This window comes from Rhinopithecus bieti, unplaced genomic scaffold (assembly GCF_001698545.2).
Source record: "Rhinopithecus bieti isolate Rb0 unplaced genomic scaffold, ASM169854v2 scaffold_54331, whole genome shotgun sequence".
In the NCBI taxonomy this organism is placed as follows: domain Eukaryota; kingdom Metazoa; phylum Chordata; class Mammalia; order Primates; family Cercopithecidae; genus Rhinopithecus; species Rhinopithecus bieti.
The window spans coordinates 672,385-688,907 of record NW_016821659.1 but is presented as its reverse complement, the minus strand read 5'-3'; the positions used below and the strand labels follow the sequence as shown (position 1 = coordinate 688,907).

The 16,523-nt window shown below is 49.6% G+C and overlaps 1 protein-coding gene across 1 annotated transcript in view; it reads left to right on the top strand.

The window, feature by feature from the left end:
- Nucleotides 1–16,523, top strand: part of SNRNP200 (small nuclear ribonucleoprotein U5 subunit 200) — a 31,584-nt gene that overhangs the window by 8,983 nt on the left and 6,078 nt on the right. Inside the window, exons 12-35 of the mRNA XM_017860469.1 lie at nt 179–316; nt 556–711; nt 1,594–1,764; nt 3,638–3,831; nt 4,050–4,173; nt 5,241–5,390; nt 5,639–5,749; nt 6,335–6,466; nt 6,635–6,823; nt 7,267–7,464; nt 7,892–8,044; nt 8,153–8,233; nt 8,836–8,919; nt 9,606–9,712; nt 10,041–10,159; nt 10,433–10,587; nt 10,675–10,864; nt 11,067–11,240; nt 12,208–12,368; nt 12,964–13,191; nt 13,541–13,732; nt 13,832–14,010; nt 14,187–14,338; nt 15,585–15,693. Coding sequence (XP_017715958.1) covers nt 179–316; nt 556–711; nt 1,594–1,764; nt 3,638–3,831; nt 4,050–4,173; nt 5,241–5,390; nt 5,639–5,749; nt 6,335–6,466; nt 6,635–6,823; nt 7,267–7,464; nt 7,892–8,044; nt 8,153–8,233; nt 8,836–8,919; nt 9,606–9,712; nt 10,041–10,159; nt 10,433–10,587; nt 10,675–10,864; nt 11,067–11,240; nt 12,208–12,368; nt 12,964–13,191; nt 13,541–13,732; nt 13,832–14,010; nt 14,187–14,338; nt 15,585–15,693 — 3,647 coding nt within the window. The remainder of the gene's footprint in view (nt 1–178; nt 317–555; nt 712–1,593; nt 1,765–3,637; nt 3,832–4,049; nt 4,174–5,240; nt 5,391–5,638; nt 5,750–6,334; nt 6,467–6,634; nt 6,824–7,266; nt 7,465–7,891; nt 8,045–8,152; nt 8,234–8,835; nt 8,920–9,605; nt 9,713–10,040; nt 10,160–10,432; nt 10,588–10,674; nt 10,865–11,066; nt 11,241–12,207; nt 12,369–12,963; nt 13,192–13,540; nt 13,733–13,831; nt 14,011–14,186; nt 14,339–15,584; nt 15,694–16,523) is intronic.

The window sequence follows — 16,523 nt, the reverse complement described above, 5'->3', positions numbered from 1 at the left end:
GCAACAGAATTTTCCCATTCTGATTTTGAGCCCAGGGGACAACATTGATCTCTGGACTGACCTTTAATGGAGAGTTATACAAAGAGATTGCCAGGGAACAAAATCCTGGCAATCCCACAAAAACAGTCTGCTCAAGGTTGCTGCCAACATGGTATCAATGGCTCTTCTTTTCTTCTAGCAACTGCTTCCAGTGGAAAAGCTTCCAAAGTATGCCCAGGCTGGGTTTGAGGGCTTCAAAACACTGAATCGGATCCAGAGTAAGCTCTACCGTGCTGCCCTTGAGACGGATGAGAATCTGCTGCTGTGTGCTCCTACTGTAAGCGCCACCCTGCCTGCTTTTTTCTCGGAAAATATGGGTGGAGTTTCTGTTGGAAGATTGTTTTTTATTTCCACCCCACCCCCTAATTCTTTGTCCTTTGATGGAAGAGAGGTTAAATGGTAGGATAAAGTACCCAGGAAAAGCTCTATTCTCTGTTTGGGAAATAAGCCCATGGAAGTGAGGGCAGTGAGAATAACCAGGTGAAGAGGCGTTCTCATCCCTGACCTCTCCTGTAGGGTGCTGGGAAGACCAACGTGGCCCTGATGTGCATGCTCCGAGAGATCGGTAAACACATCAACATGGACGGCACCATCAACGTGGATGACTTCAAGATTATCTACATTGCCCCCATGCGCTCCTTGGTGCAGGAGATGGTGGGCAGCTTTGGAAAGGTGAGGGAGTAGAACTTTCCTCCAGAGGATACGGGGCGCAGCTGTCAAAGTGTTGTGGACAGGCCTGGACCTCACCGCTTTTTGTATTAGGGCATCTCTGGAATGCCTCCTGGGATTGTTTCTATTTTTTATTTTTCTCTCCCCATTTCCAAGATGGAACTTAACCCAGGTGCAGAGTTTCTGAAGTAAGAATGTCCTGAGCCATCTTTTACAAGGGTTTGCATCTTTCTTTCGTCCTCTCCATGGCACTTTCCTGCCGTTGGTATCATTGGTGTTATTGAAGTATTTATGAAACATCAAATGGATGTGGATAGTAACAGACCTAGTGGTGTTATTCTAGGTCTTGTTATCTACAAGTTGCCATTTCTTCCTCTTGTGTACAGAGTTCCCAGAGATCTTTTTTTTTTTTTGAGACAGGGTCTTGCTGTCGCCCAAGCTGGAGTTCAGTGGTACAATCATGGCTCACTGCAGCCTTGACCTCCCAGGCTCAAGTGATCCTCCCACTTCAGCCTTCCTAGTAGCTGGGATTATAGACGTGTGCTACCAGATTAGCTAATTTTTATATTTTTTGTAGAGACAGGGTTTCCCCATGGTCTAGAATTCCTGGGCTCAAGCATTCTGCCCTCATTGGCCTCTGAAAGTGCTAAGATTACAGGCGTGAGCCACCGTGCCTGGCCCCGAGAGATCTTTTGTCTGCTTTATTTGCCCGAGTTAAATTTCTGTTTGTTTGAGGAAGATATGCTCATACGATCTGATTCGCCTTGTATTCACCTGATGGGTTGATGCCTGCTCCCAAGGCCCTACACTCCAACTGCCAAAACAGAAAGCGTGGTGTCCAGGCCCCTTCAAGCATTCCTGTCTGATGCAGTTTTCCTCCCACAGCGCCTGGCCACTTATGGCATCACTGTTGCTGAACTGACTGGGGACCACCAGCTGTGCAAAGAAGAGATCAGTGCCACTCAGATCATCGTCTGCACCCCCGAGAAGTGGGACATCATCACCCGCAAGGGTGGCGAGCGCACCTACACCCAGCTGGTGCGGCTCATCATTCTGGTGAGTTGGGAGCGCTCGTAGAACATAGAGGCCAGTTGCGTCAAGGAGGGTTTGCTGGGTTTTCATGCACAATGTTTCTTTGCTGCCTTTTCTGTAGGCACTAGCCCTTGTAATGGCAGTTATTGTCAGCTTGTGTTTGCCATGTTATTTATTTTTTTTTATTTTTTATTTATTTATTTATGTTTTGAGATGGAGTCTAGCTCTGTCGCCCAGGCTGAGTGCAGTGGCACAACCTCGGCTCACTGCAGTCTCTGCCTCCCAAGTTCAAGCGATTCTCCTGCCTCAGCCTCCCCAGTAGCTGGGATTACAGGCGCCTGCCACCATGCCAAGCTGATTTTTGTATTTTTAGTAGAGACTGGGTTTCACTGTGTTGGCCAGGCTGGTCTCAAACTCCTGACCTCGTGATCTGCCCACCTCAGCCTCCCAAAGTGCTGGGATTACAAGTGTGAGCCACTGTGTCCAGCCTGCCACTTTATTCTCTCTCTCTATTTTTTATGTCTGAAATATTTTACTACACTTGATCTTAGCCAAAAGGCTGAGAAACGATATCTGAAATATTTTGAAACAAATATGAACAGATAGGCAAAAAACCATCATATCCAACATCATGAAGGGCTTTATAAGTAAAAATCCATTCTCTGAGGGAATGAATGAGGAATCAGGATATTGTATTCCGTATACACAGAAGCTTCCAGAGATTAGTGACTAAGTGAGCGTAGTTTACGTTGTCTGGGAAAAGCAAGAAAGGAGACTTCACATGTTGGTTTTCAGTGTTCTGGAGCAGGGGTTGGCAGTCTGTGGCTACTGGCTTTGTTCTGTTGGAACATAGTTATATCCATTTGTTTATGTATTATTTACAGTGGCTTTTGTGCTGCAATGGCAGAGCTGAATATTTGCAATAGGGGCTGCGTGGCCCAAAGCCTGAAATACTGACTATCTGGCTTTTTTTTTTTAGGTGGAGTTTTGCTCTTGTTGCCCAGGCTGGAGTGCAGTGGTGTGATCTCAGCTCACTACAGCCTCCACCGCCCGGCTTCCAGCAATTCTCCTGCCTCAGCCTCCTGAGTAGCTGGGATTACAGTTGCCCGCCACCACACCCAGTTAATTTTTTGTATTTTCAATAGAGACGGGGTTTCGCCATAATGGCCAGGCTGGTCGCAAACTCCTGGCCTTGGGTGATCCACCTACTTCGGTCTCCCAAAGTGCTGGGATTACAGGCGTGAGCCACCGCACCTGGCTTTTTTTTCTTGGAGATGGAGCATCTGACTTTAAAAAAAAAAAAATCGTTTCTGGCGCCTGCTTTAGAGCTTTGCTGCTTGAAGCCTGATCCATGGCGGGAGTCGTAGCAGCAGCAGCATGAAATAGGAGCTTGTTAGAAATGCAGGATTTGTGGCCTCACCCCACACCTGCTGAATGCAATCTGCATTTTAACAACATCCCCTGGCTTTGGGATACTTAATAAAATTTGAGAAGCACTGCTTTAGACGGTGAGAACTCATCATTTGATGCATGATAACTTTTGTTCTTGGGAACTGTAACTGCCAGAAGTGAAGTTTCTGATCAGATCATATTTGTATCCTTTTTCATAAAGAAGTTTACCTTTAAGTACAGTTGTAAACTCATTTATCTAAGTTTCAGAATTTCTTATTACAAAGTATGTCACTGAACTGTACCAAAGCAACTCATGGTCACAGTCTGTTACTTTCTGGAGTGTTTTATGGTAAATATTGTCTCCATCCTTTGGGCATGTCTGGCTTGGGATCCCGTGTGTTTTTCCTTAGGCATTAGGTTATATGCCTACAATATGGGACAAGTCCGGGAAAAGGAAGTACGTATCTCCAGTGCTAGAGGTAATTGCTGTCCTCCAATTCCACAGGATGAGATCCATCTTCTCCACGATGACAGAGGTCCTGTCTTAGAAGCTTTGGTGGCAAGGGCCATCCGAAACATTGAGATGACCCAGGAGGATGTCCGACTCATTGGTCTCAGTGCCACCCTACCCAACTATGAGGACGTAGCCACCTTTCTGCGTGTTGACCCTGCCAAGGGTCTCTTTTACTTTGACAACAGGTATCAGAAAAGACTGGGCGAAGTTCTATCAAGGTGACCATCTTGCTCTCCTTCCCCTTTTCCAAGGAGTGCTGCTGTGTTGGGTTTTAGAAGGGCCTTTGGGTTTGATGTGCTGCGAATCAAGAAGGAGGAATATTGCTCTTGGGGCAGGAAAAAGACTGTTTATTCTCTCAGTATTTTCCTCCAAAGCCTCATTTGTCTAACTGTTGAACTTCTAGCTTCCGTCCAGTGCCTCTGGAACAGACGTACGTGGGTATCACAGAGAAAAAAGCTATCAAGCGTTTCCAGATCATGAATGAAATCGTCTATGAAAAAATCATGGAACATGCTGGGAAAAATCAGGTTTGCCCATGGTTTGTGGTTACTCTTAAACCCTGTTCTTTCAAATGTTTGATTTACCAATAATTTGGGACGATTGACAGAAATTAAAAGGAGACACAACATAAATCACCAATGTCAGCTATGAAATGGGATATTACTACAGGACCTATAGCCACCGGAAAGATACTAAGGTAATACTATGAGTAGTTTTATGCTCATCGCTTTAAAAATTCAGAAGAAATGAACCAGTTCTCTAACAACTGCTAGTTAACTAGCAAAACTCAGCCCAGATGAAATGGATAACCTGAATGGCCTTGCAACCATTAGAGAGTTTGGAGAATTAAAACCCCATCAAGCAATCCCCAGTCCCGGATAATCGTTTTGTCCGTTCACATTATCCAGGGTGCCCCCATAAAAGGTTTGGGGCCGCTTACACGGAAAATCAAGACGAGGAAAAGAGAAAATGGAAAACTAGTGGAGCGGGCATTTTACTAGACAGTGTGATCGGATTCTTAAATTGAAAGTCGAGTTGAGCGATGTTAACCAAGACAAAAAATAAGGGAAAGTGACTGGTTTTGTATTTCTGTTTGTCTGAGGAAAAGAAGCATAGGAATTTATATGAAGAGACGGAGCTTTTCTTGGCACTAAATACTAGGAAGACTTCGTTTCCTCCAACACTGTACTAGTCTCAGACTTACTTCCTAAATCCTTTTATAAGTAGTAGAATGTTTTAGCTGTTATTTTGCAGACACATTTTCATGCAGCTTTGACTCTTGTTAGGTGCTTGAACATCAATTCTGAGTTGAGAGGCCTGAATTTGTAGTCATAGTCTATTTAAACTTGCTGTTCAAGGTAGGATGTTGAAGTTAGTTTAACTTCTCAGTTCCAGAACTGTGAACTGGTGGGTGCATTCCCTTGAAGTCTTTCCAGCCCTGTTGAGGCTTGCTCTGAGCCTGCACATATTCCTGCCCTTTCCCCTCTCCAGGACCTTGGCTTCTGGTGGTGATGGGGCAACTTCTGCTTCCTGCCACAGGTGCCCTGGGGCTGTTAGTATCTCGTGACTGTGGCAAACTGTGGCTTCTCCTTAGGTGCTGGTGTTTGTCCACTCCCGGAAGGAGACTGGAAAGACGGCCAGGGCCATCCGGGACATGTGCCTAGAGAAGGACACTCTGGGTCTGTTTCTGAGGGAGGGCTCAGCCTCCACGGAAGTCCTGCGAACAGAAGCGGAGCAGTGCAAGGTGAGGAGGGGCTGGCGGGGTTCCCTCATTCCTACCTGGCAGCCGTGTCCCTCCGAGGCCTCAGACAGCTCCTCTAGGACTGTACTGTGGTACTGTTGTTTCCCATGGGTTAAGGTTGATTGTCTGGATGTGATTATTACTATTCCACATAGTAGTTAAGGGGCAGGGTCTCATGGGAAGAGATTTCCTTAGTCCTTGGGTGAGTCCTACAGGAAGGCTGACCTCATCCCCGGTTGTTTGTTCCACAGAACCTAGAGCTGAAGGATCTTCTGCCTTACGGCTTTGCTATTCATCATGCAGGCATGACCAGGGTTGACCGAACACTCGTGGAGGATCTTTTTGCTGATAAACATATTCAGGTGAGGGGGTGCAAAGCTTTTGGAGGAGCAGGTGGGACATACTTCAGAAGACTGGCAGTGTCAAGGTTGTGCCATGTTTGCTCCTGGTACTTTATTGCTTCTGGCCCAGCTAGCCCAGGTCAGAGGGTTGTGGTGGATACAATAAATAGAACCTTATGCCACTCTCCCAACTCTTCACACCTTGTGTGAGGGAAGGTGAGTGAGTTTTGGACAGTCTGAGAAGCATAGTGAAGCAAGCACTTTGGTGACTTCAGATGGCTCCAAACAGCGCCTCACGGGGGCACACGTGGCCGTGTCGTTCCCTCTTTCCGCATAGCCTCTGCTTTACCCTTTCCAGTAACTTTAAGGTGGTTTAATACAGGTCTGCACTTGTGCCTCTGGAACCTTGAAATGTTCATTCCTGAATAGATGAGGAACCCAAGGAAACCTTTCCTCTTTATTCTGGTGTCACATTGACAAGTACTGGGACCCCCCACACCCCACTGGCTAGTCCTGATAGAAGCTCTGAGGCAACTGCCTAGAGAAGCCGGGGATAGTAACCCCGATGGTGGCATCTGTTCTCATTGCCTTGCTTTGCCTCTGTAGGTTTTAGTTTCCACAGCAACTCTAGCTTGGGGCGTGAATCTCCCTGCACATACGGTCATCATCAAAGGCACCCAGGTGTACAGTCCAGAGAAGGGGCGTTGGACAGAACTGGGAGCACTGGACATTCTGCAGGTACAGAGCCTTTGAGTTTATTCTCAGTGGGGAATCAATATCCTTGCCTGAAATGCAGAGATGCTAGAAAGCTGGCAGATCAGAGGCCTAGTTCTGTAATGTAGATCCCTGCATCAAAATCACACATTCTCTTGCTATAGCATTCTTGGTTCGCTGTCCCTGATCTAGATGCTGGGACGTGCTGGAAGACCCCAGTATGACACCAAGGGCGAAGGCATCCTCATCACGTCTCATGGGGAGCTGCAGTACTACCTGTCCCTCCTCAACCAACAACTTCCTATTGAAAGCCAGATGGTTTCAAAGCTTCCTGACATGCTCAACGCAGAAATCGTGCTGGGGAATGTCCAGAATGCCAAGGTAGGGGAGGACTCTGCCTGTTGTGCTTCATGCCTTCCCCGCAGACACCAAGGCAGCAGGTGTGGGTCCGTCCCTATTGTGCCGTGGGCCAGCAGCGTCCGAGGCTTTCCATCCCTGCACCCCAAGTCCCTGTTGTGCCGCGGGCCAGCAGCGTCCGAGGCTTTCCATCCCTGCACCCCAAGTCCCTGTTGTGCCGCGGGCCAGCAGCGTCCGAGGCTTTCCATCCCTGCACCCGCATCTTGGGTCTGGCAGATAGTTCCCCTTGTTACCAAGATCTTAGAAGATGCTTAGATCTTTTTACTAATGAAATGCTAAACACATTCAGAATATGATGTAATATGCATCCTTGTAGCTGGGAATGAATTTCTAAGCAATTCATGGTAGCCTTTCATTTGGACATCAGGAGTTTCTTCATACTAAGAACCACGAGCTGTGTCTTGTAGGACGCAGTGAACTGGCTGGGCTATGCCTACCTGTATATCCGAATGCTGCGATCCCCAACCCTCTATGGCATCTCTCATGATGACCTCAAGGGAGATCCCCTGCTGGACCAGCGCCGACTGGATCTGGTTCACACGGCTGCCCTGATGCTGGACAAGAACAATCTGGTCAAGTACGACAAGAAGACGGGCAACTTCCAGGTGCGTGGGGTGAGGGTTTTGAGGCAAAGGTCTCAGCAAAAGTTACTGGCCCAGGAGAAAATTTTTCAGATTGCTCTTGATGTGAGCACTGCCTGTCTAATCACCTGTTGCTTAGAACAGCAGAAAAGTGGGTTGCTTTTCCCATAACTTGAAGTGGATAATTCAGCTGTCTTGTCCGTGCAGACATCATTTCACTATGGGTCAGCTTATTGTGCCATTTTTCTTCATGTGCCTGGGCCTGGCCTGGCACTTGCACTGCTGTGACTTCATCCAGTTGTCCTATTAGGGCAATAACCTATAGGACATTGAGTCATATGCTTTACCAAAAATCGCACAAGAAAACCTATAAGACAATAACTTATGGTCCACAGTTAGAGGTGGGAGCTCATTAGTAGTCAGCACTGGTTTGAGCCTACCTTCTCTCCAGGTGACAGAACTGGGCCGTATAGCCAGCCACTACTACATCACCAATGACACAGTGCAGACTTACAACCAGCTGCTGAAGCCCACCCTGAGTGAGATTGAGCTTTTCAGAGTCTTCTCGTTATCCTCTGAGTTCAAGAACATCACAGTGAGAGAGGTGAGCCTATGCAGTGTGGTGGGGCGGGGAGTTGGTGCTCACCAAGTCACTGAATGGTTTCCCTCCTCGGCCACAGGCTTTCCCTTGACCTTTTCCTCCTTGTGGCAGGAGGAGAAGCTGGAGCTGCAGAAGTTGCTGGAGAGGGTGCCCATCCCTGTAAAAGAGAGCATCGAGGAACCCAGCGCCAAGGTGAGCTCCTCTCCTCTTTGCTTTGATCAGTTGAGGATTAAGTAGTTTTCATAATCTTCTAAAAGATGAACCTTGAGGCTGGGTGCGGTGGCTCAAGCCTGTAATCCCAGCACTTTGGGAGGCCGAGACGGGCGGATCACGAGGTCAGGAGATCGAGACCATCCTGGCTAACACGGTGAAACCCCGTCTCTACTAAAAAATACAAAAAACTAGCCGGGCGAGGTGGCGGGCGCCTGTAGTCCCAGCTACTCGGGAGGCTGAGGCAGGAGAATGGCGTAAACCCGGGAGGCGGAGCTTGCAGTGAGCTGAGATCCGACCACTGCACTCCAGCCCGGGTGACAGAGCGAGACTCTGTCTCAAAAAAAAAAAAAAAAAAGAAAGATGAACCTTGAATTTGGGTTCATGGTGGTATCCTGCTCAGTTCTCCTAGTTTTGCAGCCTTCTCACATGTTCTTTTTATATGAAATAACAATTATTTAGTATTTGTAAATCAAGACCTGTAGAAAATCTCACCTGCCTGGATACTCAGAGCAGAAATGTAGTTCCCTTTCTGGGACTGTTCAGTGATTGGTCTCCTGCTGGCTGATTTTGCTTCTTTACAGATCAATGTTCTTCTGCAAGCCTTCATCTCGCAGCTGAAATTGGAGGGCTTTGCACTGATGGCTGACATGGTGTATGTCACACAGGTGAGGGTGGAGTTGTATGGGAGCTATGAGAAGGGGCCTGAACAGTTCAATCCCTGTGTTCTGTGTGCATCCTGGGAAAAGGAGGCCTGATGCTAGTGAGATGGAAGGAGTGTTTAGTTCTGCTCTTGCGGGGTCGTTTGTTAGTGCATGTGTGGTACAGCCACTCTGTAGTACACATCTTGAGCACGTGGGAAAGGTAAGACCTTAAGAGGGAATGCTTCAAGGCTCCACAGGCCCTCAGAGACAGGAAGAGCCACAGCACACGGTGTCTGCTTCCCAGCAGCGAAGTGATTTCCCACTGTTGCTGCACAGCTCATAAATAAATCCAAAAATGGCACGGGGTTTTATTAGCTGCTCTTCATCTTTACCTCTAAGAACAGGTCACTGGTACCCTCAACTCTTCCTAGAACTCTAAATGCTAAATGAGTCAAAAGCTTTAAAATCATGCAGTGAATGTTAGGTTAAAATGTTGTGCAGCGACCTTGAGCCACACTTTTCTAATTGTTCCCCATTCGGCAGGCATCTACTGTATAGAAGGGAGAAAGGCGTAAAGACGGGGGACTTTGCCTTTGAGTTGGGATGGGTGGTTGTGTCAGAGCTGGAGGTAATGAAACAGTGTGTAGAGTGGCTCACAAGGCTTGGGGGTAGTCAAGTCTTAACAGTGGGAATGATGCTTCTTTGCCTAGTCGGCTGGCCGGTTGATGCGAGCAATATTTGAAATTGTCCTGAACCGAGGTTGGGCACAGCTTACAGACAAGACACTGAACCTCTGCAAGATGATCGACAAACGCATGTAAGGACCCAGTGATCTGGATGCTGGTCCCCATGAGTGGGGTCCCCAGCCCAACGGTCTGATGGGAAAAACGCAGGGTGTGTCTGCTCTCCAGACCCAACGCCTGAAATATGATCTGAACCTTGTTGCATGTTGAGAAGAGGGAAGGCCCTCTGTGGTAGGGCCGAGGAGTAGGAGAAAGGTGGAGGCCAGGGCTGGCACAGCGTCAGTGTCTGCCTTTAATGACTGTGTCTTGTGTGGTCACTGCTGAACTATTGGAAGCCATGATGTGGACGGTTTGTCACATCCCTGCAGAAGGGACCAACAGCTTTGCCTCCTTCCTGGATAGGTGGCAGTCCATGTGTCCTCTGCGCCAGTTCCGGAAACTCCCTGAGGAAGTAGTGAAGAAGATTGAGAAGAAGAATTTCCCCTTTGAGCGTCTGTACGACCTGAATCATAATGAGATTGGTGTGTGGGATGCTCTTGCCTTGTCTTCACTGCCTGGGTGTCTCTCCCAGTCTGCCTACGCAGTCTTCCTGTTCCTAGCCCTGTGCATTAGTGTCCTGTGTTCCCTCCCCAGGTCCCATTGAAGGGCTGGCCCTTGGTCTGGGGACCTGGAATCCTGGGATCCACTGACCATAAAGGGAAGACCCTACTCCTTTCCCACAGTGGCCCTCAGGCCCAGTTTGCAGGATAGTGGGCAGGCTGGGCTGTAGCCTCAGTACTCTCATTTCCTCGTAGGGGAGCTTATCCGCATGCCAAAGATGGGGAAGACCATCCACAAATATGTCCATCTGTTTCCCAAGTTGGAGTTGTCGGTGCACCTGCAGCCTATCACACGTTCCACCCTGAAGGTGGAGCTGACCATCACGCCGGACTTCCAGTGGGATGAAAAGGTGAGGCTTTGCTGGGCAGAGGAGCTGGATCGGAGGCATGTTGTCTACGCTGACTCGCATTCCTTTTACCCTTGCTTCTGTTGGCAGGTGCATGGTTCATCCGAGGCTTTCTGGATTCTGGTGGAGGACGTGGACAGCGAGGTGATTCTGCACCATGAGTATTTTCTTCTCAAGGCCAAGTACGCCCAGGACGAGCACCTCATTACGTTCTTCGTGCCTGTCTTTGAACCGCTGCCCCCTCAGTACTTCATCCGAGTGGTGTCTGACCGCTGGCTCTGTGAGTGTCTCCTCTCTAGAGTCCCTAGGAACAGTCCCTCCAAGGACAGTAGAAGAATGTCTTGCACTTTGTCCCGGGCTTGCCTTTGCTGGGGACAGAGTGATACATACGCTGCCTAGGTTTCCAGTGTTCACGAGGGGATCTAGAGGCCAGTGAGGTAAAGAGAGCAGTGCTTATCTCCTTCCTGTTTCTTTTCTGGTAGCTTGTGAGACCCAGCTGCCTGTCTCCTTCCGGCACCTGATCTTGCCAGAGAAGTACCCACCTCCCACCGAGCTTTTGGACCTGCAGCCCTTGCCCGTGTCTGCTCTGAGAAACAGCGCCTTTGAGAGTCTTTACCAAGATAAATTTCCTTTCTTCAATCCCATCCAGACCCAGGGTAAGTGTTTCCATCCCTCCTCTGGAGGCTTTTGAAGTCACCGGACGACAGATGTGTTCTGTGGCAGGCAGGGGAGTGGGGGCGCTCAGGCACTTGGTAGGCCTGGGAGCTCCTCAGCGTGACCCCTGGGGCCCACCAGGACTTCTTCCTTTGTCAGAAGCCTTGGTTGCTTTGCTGCTCTGCATGTGTCACTGTGGAGGGGCAGCAGAGCAAGGCCTTACATGGCATGGTTATTTCTCGGGCCCAGGGGGCTTAGAGGCCTGCCCCTGGCGCTCAAGTATTGAACCAGAACCATGGGGTGGCACTGAGACCTCCTCGCCCACATCATGATAAATAACAGGGACATTCACGGAGCAGGCACTGTGTTCTCAGTCCTTGGCTGAGTACATCACCAGTGTTTTCTCTCTTACTCCTTTCACCAAGCCTAAAAGGAATCACTATTGGAGATACTGCCATTAGCGTTCCATTTTATAGGTGAGGAACTGAGGCATAGGTGGTGCCCCAGTTGAACCAACTGATAAATAGAACTTGTATTTTAATTCAGTGTTGATGCCAGAGCTAAGGCTCTTACTTTCTACCTTAGGCTATTTTAGGAAATGCAGGAGAGTGTTGAAGAGGCAGAGAAAGGGATCCAGTTCCTTTCTGTCCTGCATCCTAGTCCCTCAGAAGCAAAGAAGGATGTGTGGCTTCTTTTGCTTTGCTTTTGTTGTCATCCCACACATCTCCAGGGAACCTGGGCTCTTGATCTTGGTCCCTTTGCCTTTACCTGTTAAGTGGTAGCAGGTGAGGGGGTACAGCAGGGCCGGCCTGGAGTTAGAGGCTCGGATGCCACTGCTCCTCTGTCTGCACTCCAGAACTGCCTGACTTCATTTCTTATGTTGTCCTTTGTTTTGACAAGTGGTTCACGTCCCAGTCCGTCTCTTCTTCCCTCTGGATACTCACACTGCTTCTTTCTGTTGGTTTCCAGTGTTTAACACTGTGTACAACAGTGACGACAACGTGTTTGTGGGGGCCCCCACGGGCAGTGGGAAGACCATTTGTGCAGAGTTTGCCATCCTGCGGATGCTGCTGCAGAGCTCGGAGGGGCGCTGTGTGTACATCACCCCCATGGAGGCCCTGGCAGAGCAGGTATGACATGGCGCTGTGTCGTGTGAATTTGCCCATAAGCGTTTCATCTGTGATTCCATATAAAGGCTTTTTTAGGCTGGAAATTTGCAGGGTCATTTCTTCAGTTTGTGTATTAAAGAAAAGCCACCCCAGCGAGGCGTGGTGGCTCACACTTGTTATCCCAGCACTTTGGGAGGCCGAGGTGGGCAGATCTCCTGAGGTCAGGAGATCGAGACCAGCCTGGCCAACATGGTGAAACCCTGTCTCTACTAAAAATACAAAAATTAGCTGGGTGTGGTGGCGGGCACCTGTAATCCCAGCTACTCGGGAGGCTGAGGCAGGAGAATTGCTTAAACTCGGGAGGTGGAGGTTGCCGTGAGCCAAGATTGCACCACTGCACTCCAGCCTGGGCAACGAGAGCAAGACTTCATTTCAAAAAAAAAAAAAAGAAAGAAAGAAAAGCTGCCCCATCGCATAAAGGCTGCTGTGGGATTAGAACGTAGCTTGACATCTGCAGGTCAACAGGTCTCTGTTTGGCATCTCAGGTTTTCCTCAGGTAAGTGAAAGATGCCTGGTATGACCTCATGTTGTTCTGCCTCCCTCCTCTGCCTGCCAGGTATACATGGACTGGTACGAGAAGTTCCAGGACAGGCTCAACAAGAAGGTGGTACTCCTGACGGGAGAGACCAGCACAGACCTGAAGCTGCTGGGTAAAGGGAACATTATCATCAGCACCCCTGAGAAGTGGGACATACTTTCCCGGCGGTGGAAGCAGCGCAAGAACGTGCAGAACATCAACCTCTTCGTGGTGGATGAGGTCCACCTTATCGGGGGCGAGAATGGGGTATGGCGTGACCTTGCAGCACAGATGAGGGACTGGGACTGACCAAGTGACTTTGGCATTGGGCCTTATATTTGGGTCTGAGGATGGAGGCTCAGGGCTTCTCCCTGGAGGATTCTGCCTGCTGCCCTGTTCCAAAGGGACAGTGTCAGCTTTTTTGGTAGTACTTTAGGAAAACAGTATTGTTTAGTGGAGGTTGGCTGCTGTGGAGGAGGTAGAACCAAAAACATGAGAGCTCCTAGTTAGAAGGAAGAATGAGGTCATTTTGAGGCTGCTGGGCTGTTCACAAAGGGGACCTCCAGGCAGAGGATGGGAGCCTCGGCCTGCAGTGACCCTCCCTCCCTCTTTCCAGCCTGTCTTAGAAGTGATCTGCTCCCGAATGCGCTACATCTCCTCCCAGATTGAGCGGCCCATTCGCATTGTGGCACTCAGCTCTTCGCTCTCCAATGCCAAGGATGTGGCCCACTGGCTGGGCTGCAGCGCCACCTCCACCTTCAACTTCCACCCCAATGTGCGTCCCGTCCCCTTGGAGCTGCACATCCAGGTAGGACCCACTCTCCTCATCCGTCTGTGGGGTCTCACCTAGATCCTGAGTGACCCAGGTCTGATAACCTTGGTGTGTTATCTTCTCCCCGGCCGCCAGGGCTTCAACATCAGCCATACACAAACCCGCCTGCTCTCCATGGCCAAGCCTGTGTACCATGCTATCACCAAGCACTCGCCCAAGAAGCCTGTCATTGTCTTTGTCCCGTCTCGCAAGCAGACCCGCCTCACTGCCATTGACATCCTCACCACGTGTGCGGCAGACATCCAGCGGCAGAGGTGGGCGGGGCCTGGTGTCTGGGGTTGGGGTTAAGTGAGGCTGGCCCACTCCAAGGGTGTCCTCTTTATGAGGGTGGGGTTAGCCCATGTGGCTCGGGGCTAGGTTCTGCACAGCTGGCAGGATGTCTGCCAGGACTCGGACCACTCTGAGCTGAGCCATTGCCTGTGCCGCACAGGTTCTTGCACTGCACCGAGAAGGATCTGATTCCGTACCTGGAGAAGCTGAGTGACAGCACGCTCAAGGAAACGCTGCTGAATGGGGTGGGCTACCTGCATGAGGGGCTCAGCCCCATGGAGCGGCGCCTAGTGGAGCAGCTCTTTAGCTCAGGTGAGTCAGGCCACGGAAGGGGAGCACGGCAAGGGTATCACCAAGTGGTGGTGGTAAACTTGAGGGGTCCGGGTGGCAGCATTTCTCTACAGCATACTAGATATTTTCAGAATACTGTTTAGGACTCTTAGCTGTTAACTCATTTGATCCTCCCAAGAACCTCATGAGGCAGGTGAGACAAACACTGTCCCTGCTTGCCAGGTGAGAAAACAGGCAGACACGTCGGGCTGTGCCACTTCAGAACCCGGTTTTCTAGAGTCCAGGACCTTTGGCCACTAGACTGCTGCTTGTCCATGGATTAGTTCATTCTTGCATTGCTTGAGACTGGGTCATTTATAAAGAAAGGAGGTTTAATTGACCCACAGTTCTGCGGGCTGTCCATGAAGCATGGTGGCATATGCTTCTGGGAATGCCTCAGGGAAGGCCAAGGGGAAGCAGGCATCTTACATGGCAGGAGCCAGGACCGAGTGAGTGAGTGGGGAGGTGCTACACACTTTTGAACAACCAGATCTTGTGAGAACTCACTCGCTAGACAGTACCAAGGGCGGGTTGTGCTAAACCATTCATGAGAACTCCGCCCCTGTGAGCCAGTTATCTCCCACCAGGCCCCTCCTCCAACACTGGGGACTACGGTTCGATGAGATTTGGTGGAGACACAGATCCAAACCATCTCACCAAGATCGTTAGACTTTAGAGATTAGCACACAGGAGAGCTCTGATTCTCCCTTGGGCACACTCTTGCTGGCCACTGTCCCTTGTTGACCTGTGGCATTTTGTGCAAAGATTTACCTTTTAACACTGCTTAATGGAGACTCATTGGAGATCCTCCTGCCAGAATCACTTCCTGTCACTCTTTGGCCCTTGAATCTGCCTGTTCGGGGCATGCTTAGAGTGATCTCCGGTTTGCTGGCGTGGCTGAGCCAGCCCGTGGCTGCATGAGTGTTAGCACTTTCCGGTCAGAGGAGCAGTCCATCAGCAGTAGTTATGCCTTGGTGTTTCTGGGCTTTGGGTTCTGTTCTATGATGACTTGTTTTCTCCTGGATAGTCCCAGAGCAAGGCACCAGCAGCGTGGAGCTATCTCATAGCAATGTGTTAGCTCTCACTCATGTTAGACCTTGTTCCTAGCCAGCCTCGCTGTGAGTTCTGAAACGTAGCACAGGGTAAACCATGGCCTGCCCATGAGGTAGTGAGCCTGCTTTGCCCAGAGACCCCTGTCCTCAGCCTTCCTCTCCCTTCTGCTGCTCAGGAGCTATCCAGGTGGTGGTGGCTTCTCGGAGTCTCTGCTGGGGCATGAACGTGGCTGCCCACCTGGTAATCATCATGGACACCCAGTACTACAATGGCAAGATCCACGCGTGAGTACAACTGGTGTTCTGTGTTAGCCCAGACCTCCCTCCTAAAATAAGTGTGAATCTGCAGATACACAGAAAGCAAGCTAGGATGAAGGAAAGGTGTTAGGGAAGTTAACAGCTGAGATGCCACCAGAGCCAAGTGTTTGGGAGTTTTGTGTCTCAATACCTAGGCTCACATTTGTTTTTTGTCATTGTGCTTCCACATTCAGCAGTTGGGAGAGGTAGGAAGTTAGAGCCAGGAGGAATATTTGACATTATGTCATTAACCTCAAACATCTTGTAGATTAGGAAAAGTGACTTGGTCAAGGTCGTACACCTATATAGAAGCTAGAACAGTGCTGAGCGCAGTGGCTCATGCCTGTAATCCCAGCACTTTGGGAGGCTGAGGCAGGCGGATCACTTGAGGTCAGGAGTTCCAGACCAGCCTGGCCAACATGATGAAACCCCGTCTCTACTAAAAGTATAAAAATTAGCTGAGCGTGGTGGCACGCGCTTGTGCTTCCAGCTACTCAGGAGGCTGAGGCAGGAGAATCAGTTGAACCTGGGAGGCAGAGATTGCAGTGAGCCAAGATCGTGCCATTGCACTCTAGCCTGGGCAACAGAGTGAGATTCCATCTCAAAAAAATAAAAAAAGGCCAGGTGTGGTGACACACTCCTGTAATCCCAGCTACTTGGGAGGTTGAGCAGGAGAATCGCTTGAACCTGGGAGGTGGAGGTTGCAGTAAGCCGAGATTGCGCCACTGCACTCCAGTCTGAGCAACAGAGTGAGACTCCATCTCAAGAAAAAAAAAAAAAGTTAGAAGAGTCAATCATTCTCAGAAAAACATCTGCTT